The 19,467-nt window shown below is 44.2% G+C and overlaps 1 protein-coding gene across 3 annotated transcripts in view; it reads left to right on the plus strand.

Moving 5' to 3' along the window:
* The first annotated feature begins 499 nt into the window (after positions 1–499).
* LOC138977966 (E3 ubiquitin-protein ligase MIB2-like) overlaps positions 500–19,467 on the plus strand; it is a 40,321-nt gene continuing 21,353 nt past the window's right edge. For all 3 annotated transcript variants that reach the window (XR_011459542.1, XR_011459543.1, XM_070350569.1), the window contains exons 1-8: positions 500–711; positions 2,666–2,837; positions 5,389–5,690; positions 6,231–6,973; positions 7,603–7,707; positions 9,240–9,341; positions 12,960–13,170; positions 18,010–18,185. Coding sequence is in view for 1 of the 3 variants with exons in the window: in XM_070350569.1 (XP_070206670.1) it covers positions 507–711; positions 2,666–2,837; positions 5,389–5,690; positions 6,231–6,973; positions 7,603–7,707; positions 9,240–9,341; positions 12,960–13,170; positions 18,010–18,185 (2,016 nt within the window). In the remaining 2 variants the exon portion in view is untranslated. The remainder of the gene's footprint in view (positions 712–2,665; positions 2,838–5,388; positions 5,691–6,230; positions 6,974–7,602; positions 7,708–9,239; positions 9,342–12,959; positions 13,171–18,009; positions 18,186–19,467) is intronic.

Consider the following 19,467-nt stretch of genomic DNA (forward strand, 5'->3'; position numbering starts at 1 on the left):
AATAAACGGCCTCATCTCAAAGTTCTCACTCAAGCGCATCTGCCTAGTCTTGTTTTATGATGAGCAGTGCAGAAGTCCAGAGGTCTGTTTGTACACATTTACCAATTTTGTGTGTGAAAATAGGACTGCAGAACACTTAATGCTATACAGCTTTGTGTGCCTGTATCTAATCCTGTTTCTTATTCCAGTTGAGTGGAGTATTCGGAGTACAATTATTTCGTCGAATAGACGATGTTCGGAAATAACTCTGTCGGGTTTGTATCCCGGGGTTATGAAAGAGTGAACATTCTCGCTTTAAGTGAAGCAAACTTTCACACGTGACATTATAGGCCAGTCATTAGTGAGAGGTGTGTCTGAAACACGTGGACAAGGAGCACGTGTGAAAAGCTTGCCTCACTAAAAGCAAGAGTATTAACTCTTACACAACCCATACTGTTTCCACAATTCGTCCATCACATTTCTAGCGACCGTTTTATTAATCGGTATCCACCACAGGACAGCGCACAATGTCGGTGTCAGGACTACGTGTGTTACGGGGACCAGACTGGAGGGGCGGGGACACAGACGGAGGAGAAGGTCACGTGGGCACTGTCACCGAGTTGCTAGGCGACCATACGATGCGCGTGCTGTGGGACATGGGACAGGAAAGCACGTGCAGCGCAGGGCATGATGGGAATTGTGCACTCAGGATCTTCGACACGGCCCAGATCGGTGAGGACTAGTAACAATTGCACGATGTTTATTGAACACATGCACAGTAACAACAATAGCTACGCTTTTTCATTTTTATTTTAATGTGTTTGTTTATAGAAAAGATGTTTGCAGTGAAAGATTAAAAAAATACTTTTCAGGATGACCTGATAATTATAAATGTACTGGAAGGTTATGGTAAAATGGTATGCATTTTTCCCCAAGACCTGAAATGATAATTAAGACGGATGCAACTCAAAGGCGGCATAAAAACATACCCGCTACTAATGTTAGTGAATTTGACACGTTATACATAAGATGAACACTGTATGTCGAGATATGTGTCAAAGATCATATTTTGGTCAACACTTTAAGCAACAATTATGTATCGATCAATTTAAGTTATAATTTAAAAGAACATGTTTTGGCCAGCCTTCAAAATAAGATTTTAAGTCGGACTCTGACGTCACACCGCTCAAAGAAGGGAAATATAATGTCACAGTTCAAGGGATACATTAGTTTTTATTGATAGTAGAATAAAGCGAAATACAACAACATACAATATGTAAACAATCAGGATAGTTAAGTTTGTGATGAGGTATTGCAAGTGTCTGCATGTAATGTGTCAGACGGGAAAACCTTATTCATGTAAATGCCCTCATTGTTTTCCCACGTGCTTTACTTTATGTCCTGTGCATACACAATTGAATGCAATCCCGTGCTGATTTTCCTTAGTCAGATTACTTCTTACTTGAAAACAAAGTACAGGCTGAACAAGACCTGACACACAAAGTCGCACGAGAGTTTTCTCAACCAAGCAGAAACACACACACACACACACACGCCCGCACGCACGCACGCACGCACGCGCTTACACACACACACTCACACACACACTTACACACACACTTACACACATACACACACACACACACACACACACACACACACACACACACACACACACACACACACACACACATCGGGGAGCATATTGCCTTCTGCTTCATCTTCATCTTCATAAACCTTGGCCGTCGGATATGCCTCCTCTGGGACAGACAAAAAAACCGAAACATAGCATAGTTCGTCGAACGGCGGTATTCGATATATTTTTGACTGTAACGTAATTTTGTCAATACCAACGTTCCAACAACTTACCTTTCTTGTTTTTTGATTCTGAATTTTGGAACGTTGGCAGTCTCTATCTTTGTCTTTTTGTAATGTACATTTATCTGAACGTGCTCAATCCAAAGACCTTTAAATTATTATTATTATTATTATTATTGTGATCCTTTTTTTAAATATTTTTTTTATATGTTAAAATAAATGTTAAGATCAGTCAATTTTCCCTAGCAATGGTTTTCATGGCGTAAACTCGCAATAGCATAGTTTCAGGCGTCTTCTATACGTGGTTTTCATGGCGTAAACTCGCAATAGCATAGTTTTAGGCTTCTACGTGGTTTTCATGGCGTAAACTCGCAATAGCATAGTTTTAGGCTTCTACGTGGTTTTCATGGCGTAAACTCGCAATAGCATAGTTTTAGGCTTCTACGTGGTTTTCATGGCGTTAACTCGCAATAGCATAGTTTCAGGCTTCCACGTGGTTTTCCCGATCGCTATGACGTAGCTCTGTGAGGACGAAGACGCGGTCGGACAAAATAGCATTTTTGACGCCGAATTTGTCAATGGGCGCCCGAATTTTGCCTGTATTATAGTGTTGAAAATAGCAACGAAACTGCAACTAGGAAATCTCTGCTGCTTACTTTTTTTTCATTTGCGGCCGAGATTTGCATGTGTCTAAAGGTGTACGCATGCGTTTTCGGCGGATATGCAAAACTAGCCATGAAATCCTGATGACAAATAATGTGCTAAAATCGTGTAAACGCCTTGTGCAGTGCATTTACCGACCGACGAACTTTGCTATGTTTATCTACTATACATTTCTAAGCGGCGTTTCCCTTGAATTGAATATCAGGTGTGCGCCATCCAGACACTCGCTGTAATAGCTGCGGAGAGAGCGACATCTGGGGGATGTTGTGGCGTTGTCGAGACTGTACCGGATGTGACCTCTGCCCTCTGTGCTACAGTGACGACAAACACGCTCTGCGTCATCAGTTTCTGCGTATCGACGCACCAGGAACAGACGGGTGGGTACATGTATGTGCCTGTCACATGGCAACGTCGTATTAAGTCGTTTTGTTATTTACCATCTGATGTTGGCAAGAACTGTGGCTTATTACTCAAGATTTGCTGGTGTAACGGCATCAGGTTTCCCCTGACACCAGTTTTCCCATTCAATATAGGCCTATACCCGAGAGTGATGTTGATTCTTGGTTAACTCAAGTTAATTGTCTCCCAGGTACGGATATATCCGTACCCACTCATATGACTCTATCTAACCTGGTACGGATATATCCGTACACACAGTCACTTCAGTCGCTTCCTGTAACGTCGATCTAACGCCTGCATTCCATCGTGTTGATACACAGTTGCTACAATTCTGAGTGACCTGCTGCAGCACAGCTGGTCTCGGCTAAGAAAACCTTGGTCAACATAGGTGAGGTAGAAAGTGTTGAATTGGAAAGGTACACTTATTTGAGGAGGAAAAGCATATTAGTTTCTTGCGAGTGAAGGGAATTGGTGGTGGAATTCAATAGATTTCACCCCAAAATTCGATTTCTTCGAAAACGTGCAATGAGTGGTTACGTCCCTTGAATGAGAAGGGAAGCATTTAGCAATGAGTGGTTACGTACCTTGAATGAGAAGGGAAGCATTTAGCAATGAGTGGTTACGTACCTTGACTGAGCAGGGAAGCATTTAGCAATGAGTGGTTACGTCCCTTGAATGGGAAGGGAAGCATTTAGCAATGAGTGGTTACGTACCTTGACTGAGCAGGGAAGCATTTAGCAATGAGTGGTTACGTCCCTTGAATGAGAAGGGAAGCATTTAGCAATGAGTGGTTACGTACCTTGAATGAGAAGGGAAGCATTTAGCAATGAGTGGTTACGTACCTTGAATGAGAAGGGAAGCATTTAGCAATGAGTGGTTACGTACCTTGACTGAGCAGGGAAGCATTTAGCAATGAGTGGTTACGTCCCTTGAATGGGAAGGGAAGCATTTAGCAATGAGTGGTTACGTCCCTTGAATGAGAAGGGAAGCATTCAGCAATGAGTGGTTACGTCCCTTGAATGGGAAGGGAAGCATTCAGCAATGAGTGGTTACGTCCCTTGAATGAGAAGGGAAGCATTTAGCAATGAGTGGTTACGTCCCTTGAATGGGAAGGGAAGCATTCAGCAATGAGTGGTTACGTACCTTGAATGAGAAGGGAAGCATTTAGCAATGAGTGGTTACGTACCTTGAATGAGAAGGGAAGCATTTAGCAATGAGTGGTTACGTACCTTGAATGAGAAGGGAAGCATTTAGCAATGAGTGGTTACGTACCTTGAATGAGAAGGGAAGCATTCAGCAATGAGTGGTTGGTTACGTCCCTTGAATGAGAAGGGAAGCATTTAGCAATGAGTGGTTACGTACCTTGAATGAGAAGGGAAGCATTTAGCAATGAGTGGTTACGTACCTTGAATGAGAAGGGAAGCATTTAGCAATGAAGCACATTTCTAAGTTAACATACCATTTTTGTTGTTGAACGAACTTGACCCCGTGAGGGTAAAGTACCTATAGTCGATCATCAGTACTTTGGAAGGGATGGGGGGGAGGGGGGAGGTGCAGTGTGGAGTTTATACAATATCAACAAGGCCGAATGGGTAAACCTGGTATCGTCAGTTACAACGGTCGTGTTGGGGGTGACAGGATAGATGAAACACCATGTTACCTAACTAGACAGGACGCCAGATAGATGAAACACCATGTTACCTAACTAGACAGGGCGCCAGAACTGTTTTGTCTAGAGTTTTGATCAGGCCGCCAGCTTCGAGGAATACCGACTGAATTTGTCAATATATTCAACTTTGTATCGTGCTTTTGTATTTTGTGTGAGCGCTTTGCTTTGGGAGTTAAGTCGGTGTTAGAAGTAGAAGTTGCCAGTCGTGTTGCCAATCAGTGCAGTTACCTCAGTGGTGTTGCGAATCAGTGCAGTGACCTCAGTGGTGTTGCGAATCAGTGCAGTGACCTCAGTGGTGTTGCGAATCAGTGCAGTGACCTCAGTGGTGTTGCGAATCAGTGCAGTGACCTCAGTCGTGTTGCGAATCAGTGCAGTGACCTCAGCGGTGTTGCGAATCAGTGCACTGAGTGACCTCAGTGGTGTTGCGAATCAGTGCAGTGACCTCAGTGGTGTTGCGAATCAGTGCAGCGACCTCAGTGGTGTTGCGAATCAGTGCAGTGACCTCAGTCGTGTTGCGAATCAGTTCAGTGACCTCAGTGGTGTTGCGAATCAGTGCAGTGACCTCAGTCGTGTTGCGAATCAGTGCAGTGACCTCAGTCGTGTTGCGAATCAGTGCACTGAGTGACCTCAGTGGTGTTGCGAATCAGTGCAGTGACCTCAGTGGTGTTGCGAATCAGTGCAGTGACCTCAGTCGTGTTGACAATCAGTGCAGTGACCTCACGAGATTCATATCAAAAGAAAGGCCCGGTGTCCTTTTGGATTAGGTGTCCCAAATTAAAATCATCGGTTATAAGTTGCTCAAGTCTTGATTAAAATGCTTCTTCAACCATTCATATGAACACATTCCTGATGTGCCACAGACATCCCGTCCCCAAGAGAAAGACGAGCGTCAAGCATCGCTCCCTGGGACTGTTTCCGGGGTCAAAGGTCTCCAGGGGCAGGGATTGGCAGTGGGGTGACCAGGATGGAGGTCAAGGGTCAGAGGGCCAGGTCAAAGGTTACGAGAACGCATCGCCGCATTCTTGTAGGAGTTTACAGAAAGTGGAATGGCCCAGTGGTGAAGTCAACTTTTACCGCGTGGGTTTCCATGGCAACGTGGATGTGACGTGTGTGGAGGAGGAGGAGGGACCTTGGTACTACAGGGATCATCTGCCTGTGCTGGGTGAGTCGCTGACTGTTGGTGTTGGAGGGGGAGGGCCAGGGGGGTGAATGGGGGAGGGGGGATATTACTGCTGCTGGGACTTGTCTTGTCTAAATATATACTAGTTGATACTGTGTTCAGGTCGGATTTTGTGACATTTTATTAACATATATTTTGGGTAAGTTTTGGTGAGAGAAGGGAGGGGGGTTGTGGGAGAGAGATCTCAGTTCTACAGTCGTTAACCTATCCATAATAACAACCACTCATAGGGCCGACCGAAAGTTGTCGTTATAACCGGTGGTATCTACGGAAAGGTAAATTACATCTTTCGGGGGTGGTCGTAATAGGCAAGTGGTCGTTACCGAGAGGTGTTCACAAGGGCAGGTTTTACTTCACACGGTCTTTCTAGTTCTTCTGGTTCAAATTGCTTAGAGGGAGATAAGTTTGAATTATGCTTCCATGTAAACTATCAGCTTACTCAGGCGGGTAATTTGGTAAGTTCAGACAGCTCAATTGTTGCGTATATTGAAATATTAGAATTGCATTTTTTGCTTATTTCAGACACAGATCAAATCACAAAACTGTGTAAAACGATACCCAATTCATCAGTAAATCCAGAGCTGTCAGAAACACCTGAAGGAAACAGTGGCTACGATCACACTCCACTGCTCTCAGAAATTGCACCGCTATCGATTTCAAGCCACAATCCCACAGAAAGCAAGGATCGGGCAGTCAGCGAGTCAGACACCAGTACGGGCGACCTTCAAGGTTCCAAGATGCTCACTGAATGCAGCGCATCCTCCAGAGGCAGTGAGAGCAAGGCTCCGACAGTCAGCGAGTCAGACACCAGTACGGTCAACCTTCAGGGTTCCAAAATGCTCACTGAATGCAGCGCATCCTCCAGAGGCAGTGAGAGCAAGGCTCCAACAGCCAGCGAGTCAGACACCAGTACGGTCAACCCTCAGGGTTCCAAGATGATCACTGAATGCAGAGCATCCTCCAGAGGCAGTGAGAGTAAGGCTCCGACAGACAGTGATTCAGACACCAGTACGGTCAACCCTCAGGGTTGCAAGATGCTCACTGAATGCAGAGCATCCTCCAGAGGCAGTGATGGTGGCCCTGCAGCTAGAGCTGAAGAGATAGAAGAAGTTTCTATAAGCGAAGGCAACAAAGCAAGGGAGGAAATCACCTCAGCAGACGGAGACGCCTTGACGCCCGGAGCACGAGTTGCGGTTCGTGTCGGGGTGGAGAAGCTTCTACAGCTGCAGCAGCAATGCAGGGCAGACACGGAGGACTTGAACAGGGTGAGTGCCGGGCTGAGGGCCACGAAGCGAAAGTGGGTGGCTCCCAATTGGGTGGGAACAAAGCGCTGGGTACGACTGGTCGACACTGACATTTGCGGTGCTTTCAACCTATCAGACCCCGCGGCTGCCTCCAACCCACTTGGGTGGCACCCACTTTCGCTTCGTGCACTTCACCACTGGCCACAGGGAAAGAGCGAACATGATGCAAGTAAGAAAAGCAAAGCGCTAATAGATGGGCGGCCTAACGGGGAAAACGTCTCTTTAGTTAAGAGTTAAAAACACAAGCAGTAGGCCCTACTCCCTCGACACTTGTGTTGTGTTTGAAAGAGGAATGTTCATATTTTCTATGTATCCGAGTCAAATCTAAATCTCCTTGTCTTCGAATGCAGCAGTTGTGAAGTCAATATGAACATTTCGCATGATACAACATGTTTGAGGGCGTACCGACTGTGCAGTCAAATCGAATAGAACACCCTGCTGAACGGAGGATTTTAGGCCGGACTTTCTGTTCGGTTGGAAACTGTAACAGCAAATCAATTCTTCCTCTTTCATTCCAAATTGTGATGATCAAGATACGTTTTACCAGGCAGAGGATGCTAAAACAATTGTGCTGTTTCTCCGTACAACAGGTATTGGGTAAGACAGGCCACGTGACAGGATGCACAGACAATGGAAGTGTCACAGTCAAGTTCCTCATGGATGACGTCATCATTAATGCGAAAGCCCTTGTAACGGTTAGTGTCATACAATACATTATCATTCCTGATCATTCATAAATCCAACCTGTATTTTATGTATGCGCACTAGCTCTTGAAACAGTGAAAGTCTGGTAATACAATACAATTCCTGATAATAGCGCATAGTGCTTTGGGTTATGCGCTATAGAAATCTCCTTTATAAATAAAAAAATAAATAATTCTAAAATTAGGCGTGTATTTCATGTACGGGAACTTCAAAACTGTTACTCTGATAAGTAGGTTGCTGTGACTACGCTACCGTATGCTTTTAACTATGTTTAAAGCCAGAAGAAACATTCTAAATAGATGTTGTCTAACCTGTAAACTGTGTAACGGATGTAAGTTGTACGTAAGCATACCTCCCTGCTGTGCTACATTTCGTATGTTTGCGAGGAATTTTCTGTTCTTCTTCCTATTTCTGAGGTTTTTATTTTTATTTAGAGAACATTGTTTGAAGTTTTTATTTTTATTTAGAGGACATTGTTTGAAGTTTTTATTTTTATTTAGAGGACATTGTTTGAAGTTTTTATTTTTATTTAGAGGACATTGTTTGAAGTTTTTATTTTTATTTAGAGGACATTGTTTGAAGTTTTTCTGTTTATTTAGAGAACATTGTTTGAAGTTTTTATTTTTATTTAGAGGACATTGTTTGAAGTTTTTATTTTTATTTAGAGGACATTGTTTGAAGTTTTTATTTTTATTTAGAGGACATTGTTTGAGATTTTTATTTTTATTTAGAGGACATTGTTTGAAGTTTTTATTTTTATTTAGAGGACATTGTTTGAGGTTTTTATTTTTATTTAGAGGACATTGTTTGAAGTTTTTATTTTTATTTAGAGGACATTGTTTGAGGTTTTTATTTTTATTTAGAGGACATTGTTTGAAGTTTTTATTTTTATTTAGAGGACATTGTTTGAGGTTTTTATTTTTATTTAGAGGACATTGTTTGAAGTTTTTATTTTTATTTAGAGGACATTGTTTGAAGTTTTTAATTTTTATTTAGAGGACATTGTTTGAAGTTTTTATTTTTATTTAGAGGACATTGTTTGAAGTTTTTATTTTTATTTAGAGGACATTGTTTGAAGTTTTTATTTTTATTTAGAGGACATTGTTTGAAGTTTTTATTTTTATTTAGAGGACATTGTTTGAAGTTTTTATTTTTATTTAGAGGACATTGTTTGAAGTTTTTATTTTTATTTAGAGGACATTGTTTGAGGTTTTTATTTTTATTTAGAGGACATTGTTTGAAGTTTTTATTTTTATTTAGAGGACATTGTTTGAAGTTTTTATTTTTATTTAGAGGACATTGTTTGAAGTTTTTATTTTTTATTTAGAGGACATTGTTTGAAGTTTTTATTTTTTATTTAGAGGACATTGTTTGAAGTTTTTATTTTTATTTAGAGGACATTGTTTGAAGTTTTTATTTTTATTTAGAGGACATTGTTTGAGGTTTTTATTTTTATTTAGAGGACATTGTTTGAAGGTTTTTTTTCCTTCTGAAATCAAATTTCTCTGTGTTTTGTGCTCAGGTGCGAGAGTGTCATCCGGGAGACAGAGTACGACTGAGGGACAACGTGGATGACGTCAAAGTTCTCAACTGTCGCGTGGGATGGAAGGACGGCATGGACAAAGTGAGAAATTCTAAGACTTGTTTTATATTTATGTTGTTATTAATTTTAATGTTGTTTGGAGATATTTTACGTAACACGCAAGCCACAAATGGAATAAAGTAATTTACATACAGTTTCTTCTGTGCGCTTAGGGTGTGTGTGTCTGTGTGTGTCTGTGTGTTTGTCTGTCTGTACGTCAAGCCTGTCTACATGTTGCTAAAAGTTTGTTAATTTAACTGTTGTCTGACCATTTTATGTAGTTTGTATGCCTAACATATGAATTCATGTATGGCTACATATTTTGGTAGATCGACAAATGTTATTTATACCCCTTTATCCCCCTACCCCAAGAGAGCCACATTTGATTGAGTAATAAACCTTGAACCTTTTAATCTTCTTCTGCTTCTTGTCGTTCGCCTTTACACTTGGGGTCCAGCTCTGGAATGAACCTTTTAATTACTAAGGACATTTGATTTACCATGCGGGGCATCATCAGCATAAAGTATTGTACATAATTTTCATTCTTTTTTGTAGATGTCACCTGTTGTGATGTTTGATTTCCCATGCAGGCCCACAGTTCAGAAACTCTGAAGGTTTTATTCCGGGATGTCCTCCCGGACAACATTTGTTGTTTTACTTCTCGAAGGAGATGATAGACCTGAGTGTAAATAGTGTGTAGGGATGGAGCGTGCCGTGTGAACTGAGTGTAAATAGTGTGTAGGGATGTAGCTTGCCGTGTGAACTGAGTGTAAATAGTGTTTAGGGATGTAGCTTGCCGTGTGAACTGAGTGTAGATAGTGTGTAGGGATGGAGCGTGCCGTGTGAACTGAGTGTAAATAGTGTGTAGGGATGGAGCGTGCCGTGTGACCTGAGTGTAAATAGTGTGTAGGGATGGAGCGTGCCGTGTGACCTGAGTGTAAATAGTGTGTAGGGATGGAGCGTGCCGTGTGACCTGAGTGTAAATAGTGTGTAGGGATGGAGCGTGCCGTGTGAACTGAGTGTAAATAGTGTGTAGGGATGGAGCGTGCCGTGTGAACTGAGTGTAAATAGTGTGTAGGGATGGAGCGTGCCGTGTGAACTGAGTGTAAATAGTGTGTAGGGATGGAGCGTGCCGTGTGAACTGAGTGTAAATAGTAGGTAGGGATGTAGCTTGCCGTGTGACCTGAGTGTAAATAGTGTGTAGGGATGGAGCGTGCCGTGTGAACTGAGTGTAAATAGTAGGTAGGGATGTAGCTTGCCGTGTGAACTGAGTGTAAATAGTGTTTAGGGATGTAGCTTGCCGTGTGAACTGAGTGTAAATAGTGTGTAGGGATGTAGCTTGCCGTGTGAACTGAGTGTAAATAGTGTGTAGGGATGTAGCGTGCCGTGTGAACTGAGTGTAAATAGTGTTTAGGGATGTAGCGTGCCGTGTGAACTGAGTGTAAATAGTGTGTAGGGATGTAGCTTGCCGTGTGAACTGAGTGTAAATAGTGTGTAGGGATGTAGCTTGCCGTGTGAACTGAGTGTAAATAGTGTGTAGGGATGTAGCTTGCCGTGTGACCTGAGTGTAAATAGTGTGTAGGGATGGAGCGTGCCGTGTGAACTGAGTGTAAATAGTAGGTAGGGATGGAGCGTGCCGTGTGAACTGAGTGTAAATAGTGTTTAGGGATGTAGCTTGCCGTGTGAACTGAGTGTAAATAGTGTGTAGGGATGGAGCGTGCCGTGTGAACTGAGTGTAAATAGTGTTTAGGGATGGAGCGTGCCGTGTGAACTGAGTGTAAATAGTGTGTAGGGATGGAGCGTGCCGTGTGACCTGAGTGTAAATAGTGTGTAGGGATGGAGCGTGCCGTGTGACCTGAGTGTAAATAGTGTGTAGGGATGGAGCGTGCCGTGTGACCTGAGTGTAAATAGTGTGTAGGGATGGAGCGTGCCGTGTGACCTGAGTGTAAATAGTGTGTAGGGATGGAGCGTGCCGTGTGACCTGAGTGTAAATAGTGTGTAGGGATGGAGCGTGCCGTGTGAACTGAGTGTAAATAGTGTGTAGGGATGGAGCGTGCCGTGTGACCTGAGTGTAAATAGTGAGTAGGGATGTAGCTTGCCGTGTGAACTTAGTGTAAATAGTGTGTAGGGATGTAGCTTGCCGTGTGAACTGAGTGTAAATAGTGTGTAGGGATGTAGCTTGCCGTGTGAACTGAGTGTAAATATTGTTTAGGGGTGTAGCTTGCCGTGTGAACTGAGTGTAAATAGTGTTTAGGGATGTAGCTTGCCGTGTGAACTGAGTGTAAATAGTGTGTTGGGGTGTAGCTTGCCGTGTGAACTGAGTGTAAATAGTGTGTAGGGATGGAGCGTGCCGTGTGAACTGAGTGTAAATAGTGTGTAGGGATGTAGCTTGCCGTGTGAACTGAGTGTAAATAGTGTGTAGGGATGTAGCTTGCCGTGTGAACTGAGTGTAAATAGTGTTTAGGGATGTAGCGTGCCGTGTGAACTGAGTGTAAATAGTGCCGTGTGAACTGAGTGTAAATAGTGTTTAGGGATGTAGCGTGCCGTGTGAACTGAGTGTAAATAGTGTGTAGGGATGTAGCTTGCCGTGTGAACTGAGTGTAAATAGTGTGTAGGGATGTAGCTTGCCGTGTGAACTGAGTGTAAATAGTGTGTAGGGATGTAGCTTGCCGTGTGAACTGAGTGTAAATAGTGTTTAGGGATGTAGCTTGCCGTGTGAACTGAGTGTAAATAGTGTGTTGGGATGTAGCTTGCCGTGTGAACTGAGTGTAAATAGTGTGTAGGGATGTAGCTTGCCGTGTGAACTGAGTGTAAATAGTGTGTAGGGATGGAGCGTGCCGTGTGAACTGAGTGTAAATAGAGTGTAGGGATGTAGCTTGCCGTGTGAACTGAGTGTAAATAGTGTTTAGGGATGTAGCTTGCCGTGTGAACTGAGTGTAAATAGTGTTTAGGGATGTAGCTTGCCGTGTGAACTGAGTGTAAATAGTGTGTAGGGATGTAGCTTGCCGTGTGAACTGAGTGTAAATAGTGTTTAGGGATGGAGCTTGCCGTGTGACCTGAGTGTAAATAGTGTTTAGGGATGGAGCTTGCCGTGTGAACTGAGTGTAAATAGTGTGTTGGGATGGAGCTTGCCGTGTGAACTGAGTGTAAATAGTGTGTTGGGATGGAGCTTGCCGTGTGAACTGAGTGTAAATAGTGTTTAGGGATGTAGCTTGCCGTGTGAACTGAGTGTAAATAGTGTGTAGGGATGTAGCTTGCCGTGTGAACTGAGTGTAAATAGTGTGTAGGGATGTAGCTTGCCGTGTGAACTGAGTGTAAATAGTGTTTAGGGATGTAGCTTGCCGTGTGAACTGAGTGTAAATAGTGTGTTGGGATGGAGCTTGCCGTGTGAACTGAGTGTAAATAGTGTGTAGGGATGTAGCTTGCCGTGTGAACTGAGTGTAAATAGTGTGTAGGGATGTAGCTTGCCGTGTGAACTGAGTGTAAATAGTGTGTAGGGATGGAGCTTGCCGTGTGAACTGAGAAAAGAAACAAAGTTGCATCGGTCTCAAACAGCACTACCAGCTGAAGAGACGATTGAAAATAATAAGCAACCAACCATCATATGCAAGCCATCTAAGCGATGTAGTATTATACGTATTGGTCACTCTCTCTGTATAGACAGCGGGCAAGGTGGGTCAGGTGCTGACCGTGGACAGTGAGGGAGATCTACTGGTCAGCTTTGGACGTCATCACTTTCTGTTCGCACCTGCCTGCTGTACACACGTCACTTCCGACACACCTGTCGACTCCCTGAAGCTGGATGTTGCCCGGATGAAGGAACCAGGAACAAACAGGAGTGGTGTCAGGATAAATATTAACGACAATGTCGGTAAGACAACTCATGCATGCCTCTTGGACGGACCGTGAGTCACCTGTTAAGCATGGTACAGTGGAACCCTTCTCTTAAGAACCTTCAATTTAAGGCTTCCTCCGTTTTAAAACCTCATTTTCTCAGACTTTCTGTTTTTAAGCCTGTCCTTAAACTGGGCCAAGTCGACTACACGAAGTATATATACTTCACGAAGCTGGCCGCACGAAGCTATAGCACTGAGATTTCGGTAAAAAGACTTTGCGAAATCGACTTGGGGCTCAATCAAGGACCACCTTCAACCTCTGTACAAGTACCCCCATTGTTAGACTCTCTGCGTGGTGTTCAAGCTCTGTAACAGTACCCCCATTGTTAGACTCTCTGCGTGGTGTTCAAGCTCTGTAACAGTACCCCCATTGTTAGACTCTCTACGTGGTGTTCAAGCTCTGTAACAGTACCCCCATTGTTAGACTCTCTACGTGGTGTTCAAGCTCTGTAACAGTACCCCCATTGTTAGACTCTCTACGCGGTGTTCAAGCTCTGTAACAGTACCCCCATTGTTAGACTCTCTACGTGGTGTTCAAGCTCTGTAACAGGACCCCCGTTGTTAGACTCTGTGCGTGGTGTTCAAGCTCTGTAACAATACCCCCATTGTTAGACTCTCTACGTGGTGTGCAAGCTCTGTAACAGTACCCCCATTGTTAGACTCTCTACGTGGCGTTCAAGCTCTGTAACAGTACCTCATTGTTAGACTCTCTACGTGGTGTGCAAGCTCTGTAACAGTACCCCCATTGTTAGACTCTGTGCGTGGTGTTCAAGCTCTGTAACAGTACCCCCATTGTTAGACTCTCTGCGTGGTGTTCAAGCTCTGTAACAGTACCCCCATTGTTAGACTCTCTACGTGGTGTGCAAGCTCTGTAACAGTACCCCCATTGTTAGACTCTGTGCGTGGTGTTCAAGCTCTGTAACAGTACCCCCATTGTTAGACTCTCTGCGTGGTGTTCAAGCTCTGTAACAGTACCCCCATTGTTAGACTCTCTGCGTGGTGTTCAAGCTCTGTAACAGTACCCCCATTGTTAGACTCTCTGCGTGGTGTGCAAGCTCTGTAACAGTACCCCCATTGTTAGACTCTCTGCGTGTTGTTCAAGCTCTGTAACAGTACCCCCATTGTTAGACTCTCTACGTGGTGTTCAAGCTCTGTAACAGTACCCCCATTGTTAGACTCTCTACGTGGTGTTCAAGCTCTGTAACAGTACCCCCATTGTTAGACTCTCTACGTGGTGTTCAACCTCTGTAACAGTACCCCCATTGTTAGACTCTCTACGTGGTGTTCAAGCTCTGTAACAATACCCCCATTATTAGACTCTCTACGTGGTGTGCAAGCTCTGTAACAGTACCCCCATTGTTAGACTCTCTACGTGGTGTTGAAGCTCTGTAACAGTACCTCATTGTTAGACTCTCTACGTGGTGTGCAAGCTCTGTAACAGTACCCCCATTGTTAGACTCTCTGCGTGGTGTTCAAGCTCTGTAACAGTACCCCCATTGTTAGACTCTCTACGTGGTGTTCAAGCTCTGTAACAGTACCCCCATTGTTAGACTCTCTACGTGGTGTTCAAGCTCTGTAACAGTACCCCCATTGTTAGACTCTCTACGTGGTGTTCAAGCTCTGTAACAGTACCCCCATTGTTAGACTCTCTACGTGGTGTTCAAGCTCTGTAACAGTACCCCCATTGTTAGACTCTCTACGTGGTGTTCAAGCTCTGTAACAGTACCCCCATTGTTAGACTCTCTACGTGGTGTTCAAGCTCTGTAACAGTACCCCCATTGTTAGACTCTCTACGTGGTGTTCAAGCTCTGTAACAGTACCCCCATTGTTAGACTCTCTACATGGTGTGCAAGCTCTGTAACAGTACCCCCATTGTTAGACTCTCTACGTGGTGTTGAAGCTCTGTAACAGTACCTCATTGTTAGACTCTCTGCGTGGTGTTGAAGCTCTGTAACAGTACCCCCATTGTTAGACTCTCTACGTGGTGTTCAAGCTCTGTAACAGTACCCCCATTGTTAGACTCTCTACGTGGTGTTCAACCTCTGTAACAGTACCCCCATTGTTAGACTCTCTACGTGGCGTTCAAGCTCTGTAACAGTACTCCCAATGTTAGACTCTCTACGTGGTGTTCAAGCTCTGTAACAATACCCCCATTGTTAGACTCTCTACGTGGTGTGCAAGCTCTGTAACAGTACCCCCATTGTTAGACTCTCTACGTGGTGTTGAAGCTCTGTAACAGTACCTCATTGTTAGACTCTCTACGTGGTGTTGAAGCTCTGTAACAGTACCCCCATTGTTAGACTCTCTACGTGGTGTTCAAGCTCTGTAACAGTACCCCCATTGTTAGACTCTCTACGTGGTGTGCAAGCTCTGTAACAGTACCCCCATTGTTAGACTCTCTACGTGGCGTTCAAGCTCTGTAACAGTACTCCCAATGTTAGACTCTCTACGTGGTGTTCAAGCTCTGTAACAATACCCCCATTGTTAGACTCTCTACGTGGTGTTGAAGCTCTGTAACAGTACTCCCATTGTTAGACTCTCTACGTGGTGTTCAAGCTCTGTAACAGTACTCCCATTGTTAGACTCTCTACGTGGTGTTCAAGCTCTGTAACAGTACTCCCATTGTTAGACTCTCTACGTGGCGTTCAAGCTCTGTGACAGTACTTCCATTGTTAGACTCTCTACGTGGTGTTCAAGCTCTGTAACAATACCCCCATTGTTAGACTCTCTACGTGGCGTTCAAGCTCTGTGACAGTACTTCCATTGTTAGACTCTCTACGTGGTGTTCAAGCTCTGTAACAGTACCCCTATTGTTAGACTCTCTACGTGGTGTGCAAGCTCTGTAACAGTACCCCCATTGTTAGACTCTCTACGTGGTGTGCAAGCTCTGTAACAGTACCCCCATTGTTAGACTCTCTACGTGGTGTTGAAGCTCTGTAACAGTACCCCCATTTGTTAGACTCTCTACGTGGTGTTCAAGCTCTGTAACAGTATCCCCATTGTTAGACTCTCTACGTGGTGTTCAAGCTCTGTAACAGTACCCCCATTGTTAGACTCTCTACGTGGTGTTCAAGCTCTGTAACAGTACCCCTATTGTTAGACTCTCTACGTGGTGTGCAAGCTCTGTAACAGTACCCCCATTGTTAGACTCTCTACGTGGTGTTGAAGCTCTGTAACAGTACCCCCATTGTTAGACTCTCTGCGTGGTGTTCAAGCTCTGTAACAGTATCCCCATTGTTAGACTCTCTACGTGGTGTTCAAGCTCTGTAACAGTACCCCCATTGTTAGACTCTCTACGTGGTGTGCAAGCTCTGTAACAATACCCCTATTGTTAGACTCTCTACGTGGTGTGCAAGCTCTGTAACAATACCCCCATTGTTAGACTCTCTACGTGGTGTTCAAGCTCTGTAACAGTACCCCCATTGTTAGACTCTCTACGTGGTGTTCAAGCTCTGTAACAGTACCCCCATTGTTAGACTCTCTACGTGGTGTTCGAGCTCTGTAACAGTACCCCCATTGTTAGACTCTCTACGATGTGGTCAAGCTCTGTAACAGTACCCCCATTGTTAGACTCTCTACGTGATGTTCAAGCTCTGTAACAGTACCCCCATTGTTAGACTCTCCGCGTGGTGTCCAAGCTCTGTAACAGTACCCCCATTGTTAGACTCTCTACGTGGTGTTCAAGCTCTGTAACAGTACCCCCATTGTTAGACTCTCTACGTGGTGTTCAAGCTCTGTAACAGTACCCCCATTGTTAGACTCTGCGTGGTGTTAATGCTTTTCTATGCCAGATGAGAATAGCTTTAAAAGTCTGCCAGTCTGCCAAACATTGTTAGACTCTCTACGATGTGGTCAAGCTCTGTAACAGTACCCCCATTGTTAGACTCTCTACGTGGTGTTCAAGCTCTGTAACAGTACCCCCATTGTTAGACTCTCCGCGTGGTGTTCAAGCTCTGTAACAGTACCCCCATTGTTAGACTCTCTACGTGGTGTTCAAGCTCTGTAACAGTACCCCCATTGTTAGACTCTCTACGTGGTGTTCAAGCTCTGTAACAGTACCCCCATTGTTAGACTCTCTGCGTGTTGTTCAAGCTCTGTAACAGTACCCCCATTGTTAGACTCTCTACGTGGTGTGCAAGCTCTGTAACAGTACCCCCATTGTTAGACTCTCTACGTGGTGTTCAAGCTCTGTAACAGTACCCCTATTGTTAGACTCTCTACGTGGTGTGCAAGCTCTGTAACAGTACCCCCATTGTTAGACTCTCTACGTGGTGTTCAAGCTCTGTAACAGTACCCCCATTGTTAGACTCTCTGCGTGGTGTTCAAGCTCTGTAACAGTACCCCCATTGTTAGACTCTCTGCGTGGTGTTCAAGCTCTGTAACAGTACCCCCATTGTTAGACTCTCTACGTGGTGTGCATGCTTTTCTATGCCAGATGAGAATAGCTTTAAAGGTCTGCCAGTCTGCCAAACAAAATAACATGTAATAGAACGTAATTAAATCAGAAACAATACGCATACACAAATACATTATTTTTCTCCTAATTTTAATTTTGGAAAATCAGGTTCAGTCGCGTCGATCACATGACCAGGCATGTTCAGTTGGATATGTATGATAAATGCCATGCAAGAACTGTTGACGTTCAGAGCACACCACGTCTTCTTGACCTGCGCAAGAATCGTTTCCTTTAAGATTAGGGTTAGGGCAACCTCACATGACTACATGACATGACCTTACGAGTTACTTTTGTTGTTGGTGTGCAAATCATATCAATGCCGTGCGTTCTACAAAGCGTAACCTAACAATCTTTCCAGGAGAAAGCAAAGCGTTGTTCAAAGATCTGCGAGACACGGTGAGGAGTGACAGCTCGGGACGTCCATCACGCGTCTTGACCTTGACCTCTTGCCTTCACCCTGGCCGTCTGTTGAACGCGGTCCAGCGAGGTGACCACCACACCGTGAGAGAGATCTGCACCGCCAACAGGGGCCTGGTAGGACACGTCTTAACCCCGGAACATATTTAGTTAAACAATTTGATAAAACAAATTATAACACAGGGTACACAAATTACATCAAAACTGAGAAAATAATCTCAAGGGGAGGCAATCAGCTTGCTGCAATTCTAAGAGCAATATACAGTGGTTGTTTCCCTTGTCAGAGTATTGATTTTATATTCTGTTTGTTTGTTTGTTTGCATGGTTTTCCTCTCCGTCTTGATTACTGTGGTGTGTTTGGGTGTGATTACTGTGGTGTGTTTGGGTGTGATTACTGTGGTGTGTTTGGGTGTGATTACTGTGGTGTGTTTGGGTGTGATTACTGTGGTGTGTTTGGGTGTGATTACTGTGGTGTGTTTCGGTGTGATTACTGCGGTGTGTTTCGGTGTGATTACTGTGGTGTGTTTCGGTGTGATTACTGTGGTGTGTTTCGGTGTGATTACATTGGTGTGTTTCGGTGTGATTACTGTGGTGTGTTTCGGTGTGATTACTTTGGTGTGTTTCGGTGTGATTACTTTGGTGTGTTTCGGTGTGATTACTGTGGTGTGTTTCGGTGTGATTACTGTGGTGTGTTTCGGTGTGATTACTGTGGTGTGTTTCGGTGTGATTACTGGGGGTGTGTTTCGGTGTGATTACTGCGGTGTGTTTCGGTGTGATTACTGTGGTGTGTTTCGGTGTGATTACTGTGGTGTGTTTCGGTGTGATTACTGTGGTGTGTTTCGGTGTGATTACTTGTGGTGTGTTTCGGTGTGATTACTGTGGTGTGTTTCGGTGTGATTACTGTGGTGTGTTTCGGTGTGATTACACTGTGGTGTGTTTCGGTGTGATTACTGTGGTGTGTTTCGGTGTGATTACTGTGGTGTGTTTCGGTGTGATTACTGTGGTGTGTTTCGGTGTGATTACTGTGGTGTGTTTCGGTGTGATTACTGTGGTGTGTTTCGGTGTGATTACTGTGGTGTGTTTCGGTGTGATTACTGTGGTGTGTTTCGGTGTAATTACTGTGGTGTGTTTCGGTGTGATTACTGTGGTGTGTTTCGGTGTGATTACTGGGGGGTGTTTCGGTGTGATTACTGTGGTGTGTTTCGGTGTGATTACTGCGGTGTGTTTCGGTGTGATTACTGTGGTGTGTTTCGGTGTGATTACTGTGGTGTGTTTCGGTGTGATTACTGTGGTGTGTTTCGGTGTGATTACTGTGGTGTGTTTCGGTGTGATTACTGTGGTGTGTTTCGGTGTGATTACTGTGGTGTGTTTCGGTGTGATTACTGTGGTGTGTTTCGGT

This window comes from Littorina saxatilis, linkage group LG10, assembly GCF_037325665.1.
Source record: "Littorina saxatilis isolate snail1 linkage group LG10, US_GU_Lsax_2.0, whole genome shotgun sequence".
In the NCBI taxonomy this organism is placed as follows: Eukaryota; Metazoa; Mollusca; class Gastropoda; order Littorinimorpha; family Littorinidae; genus Littorina; species Littorina saxatilis.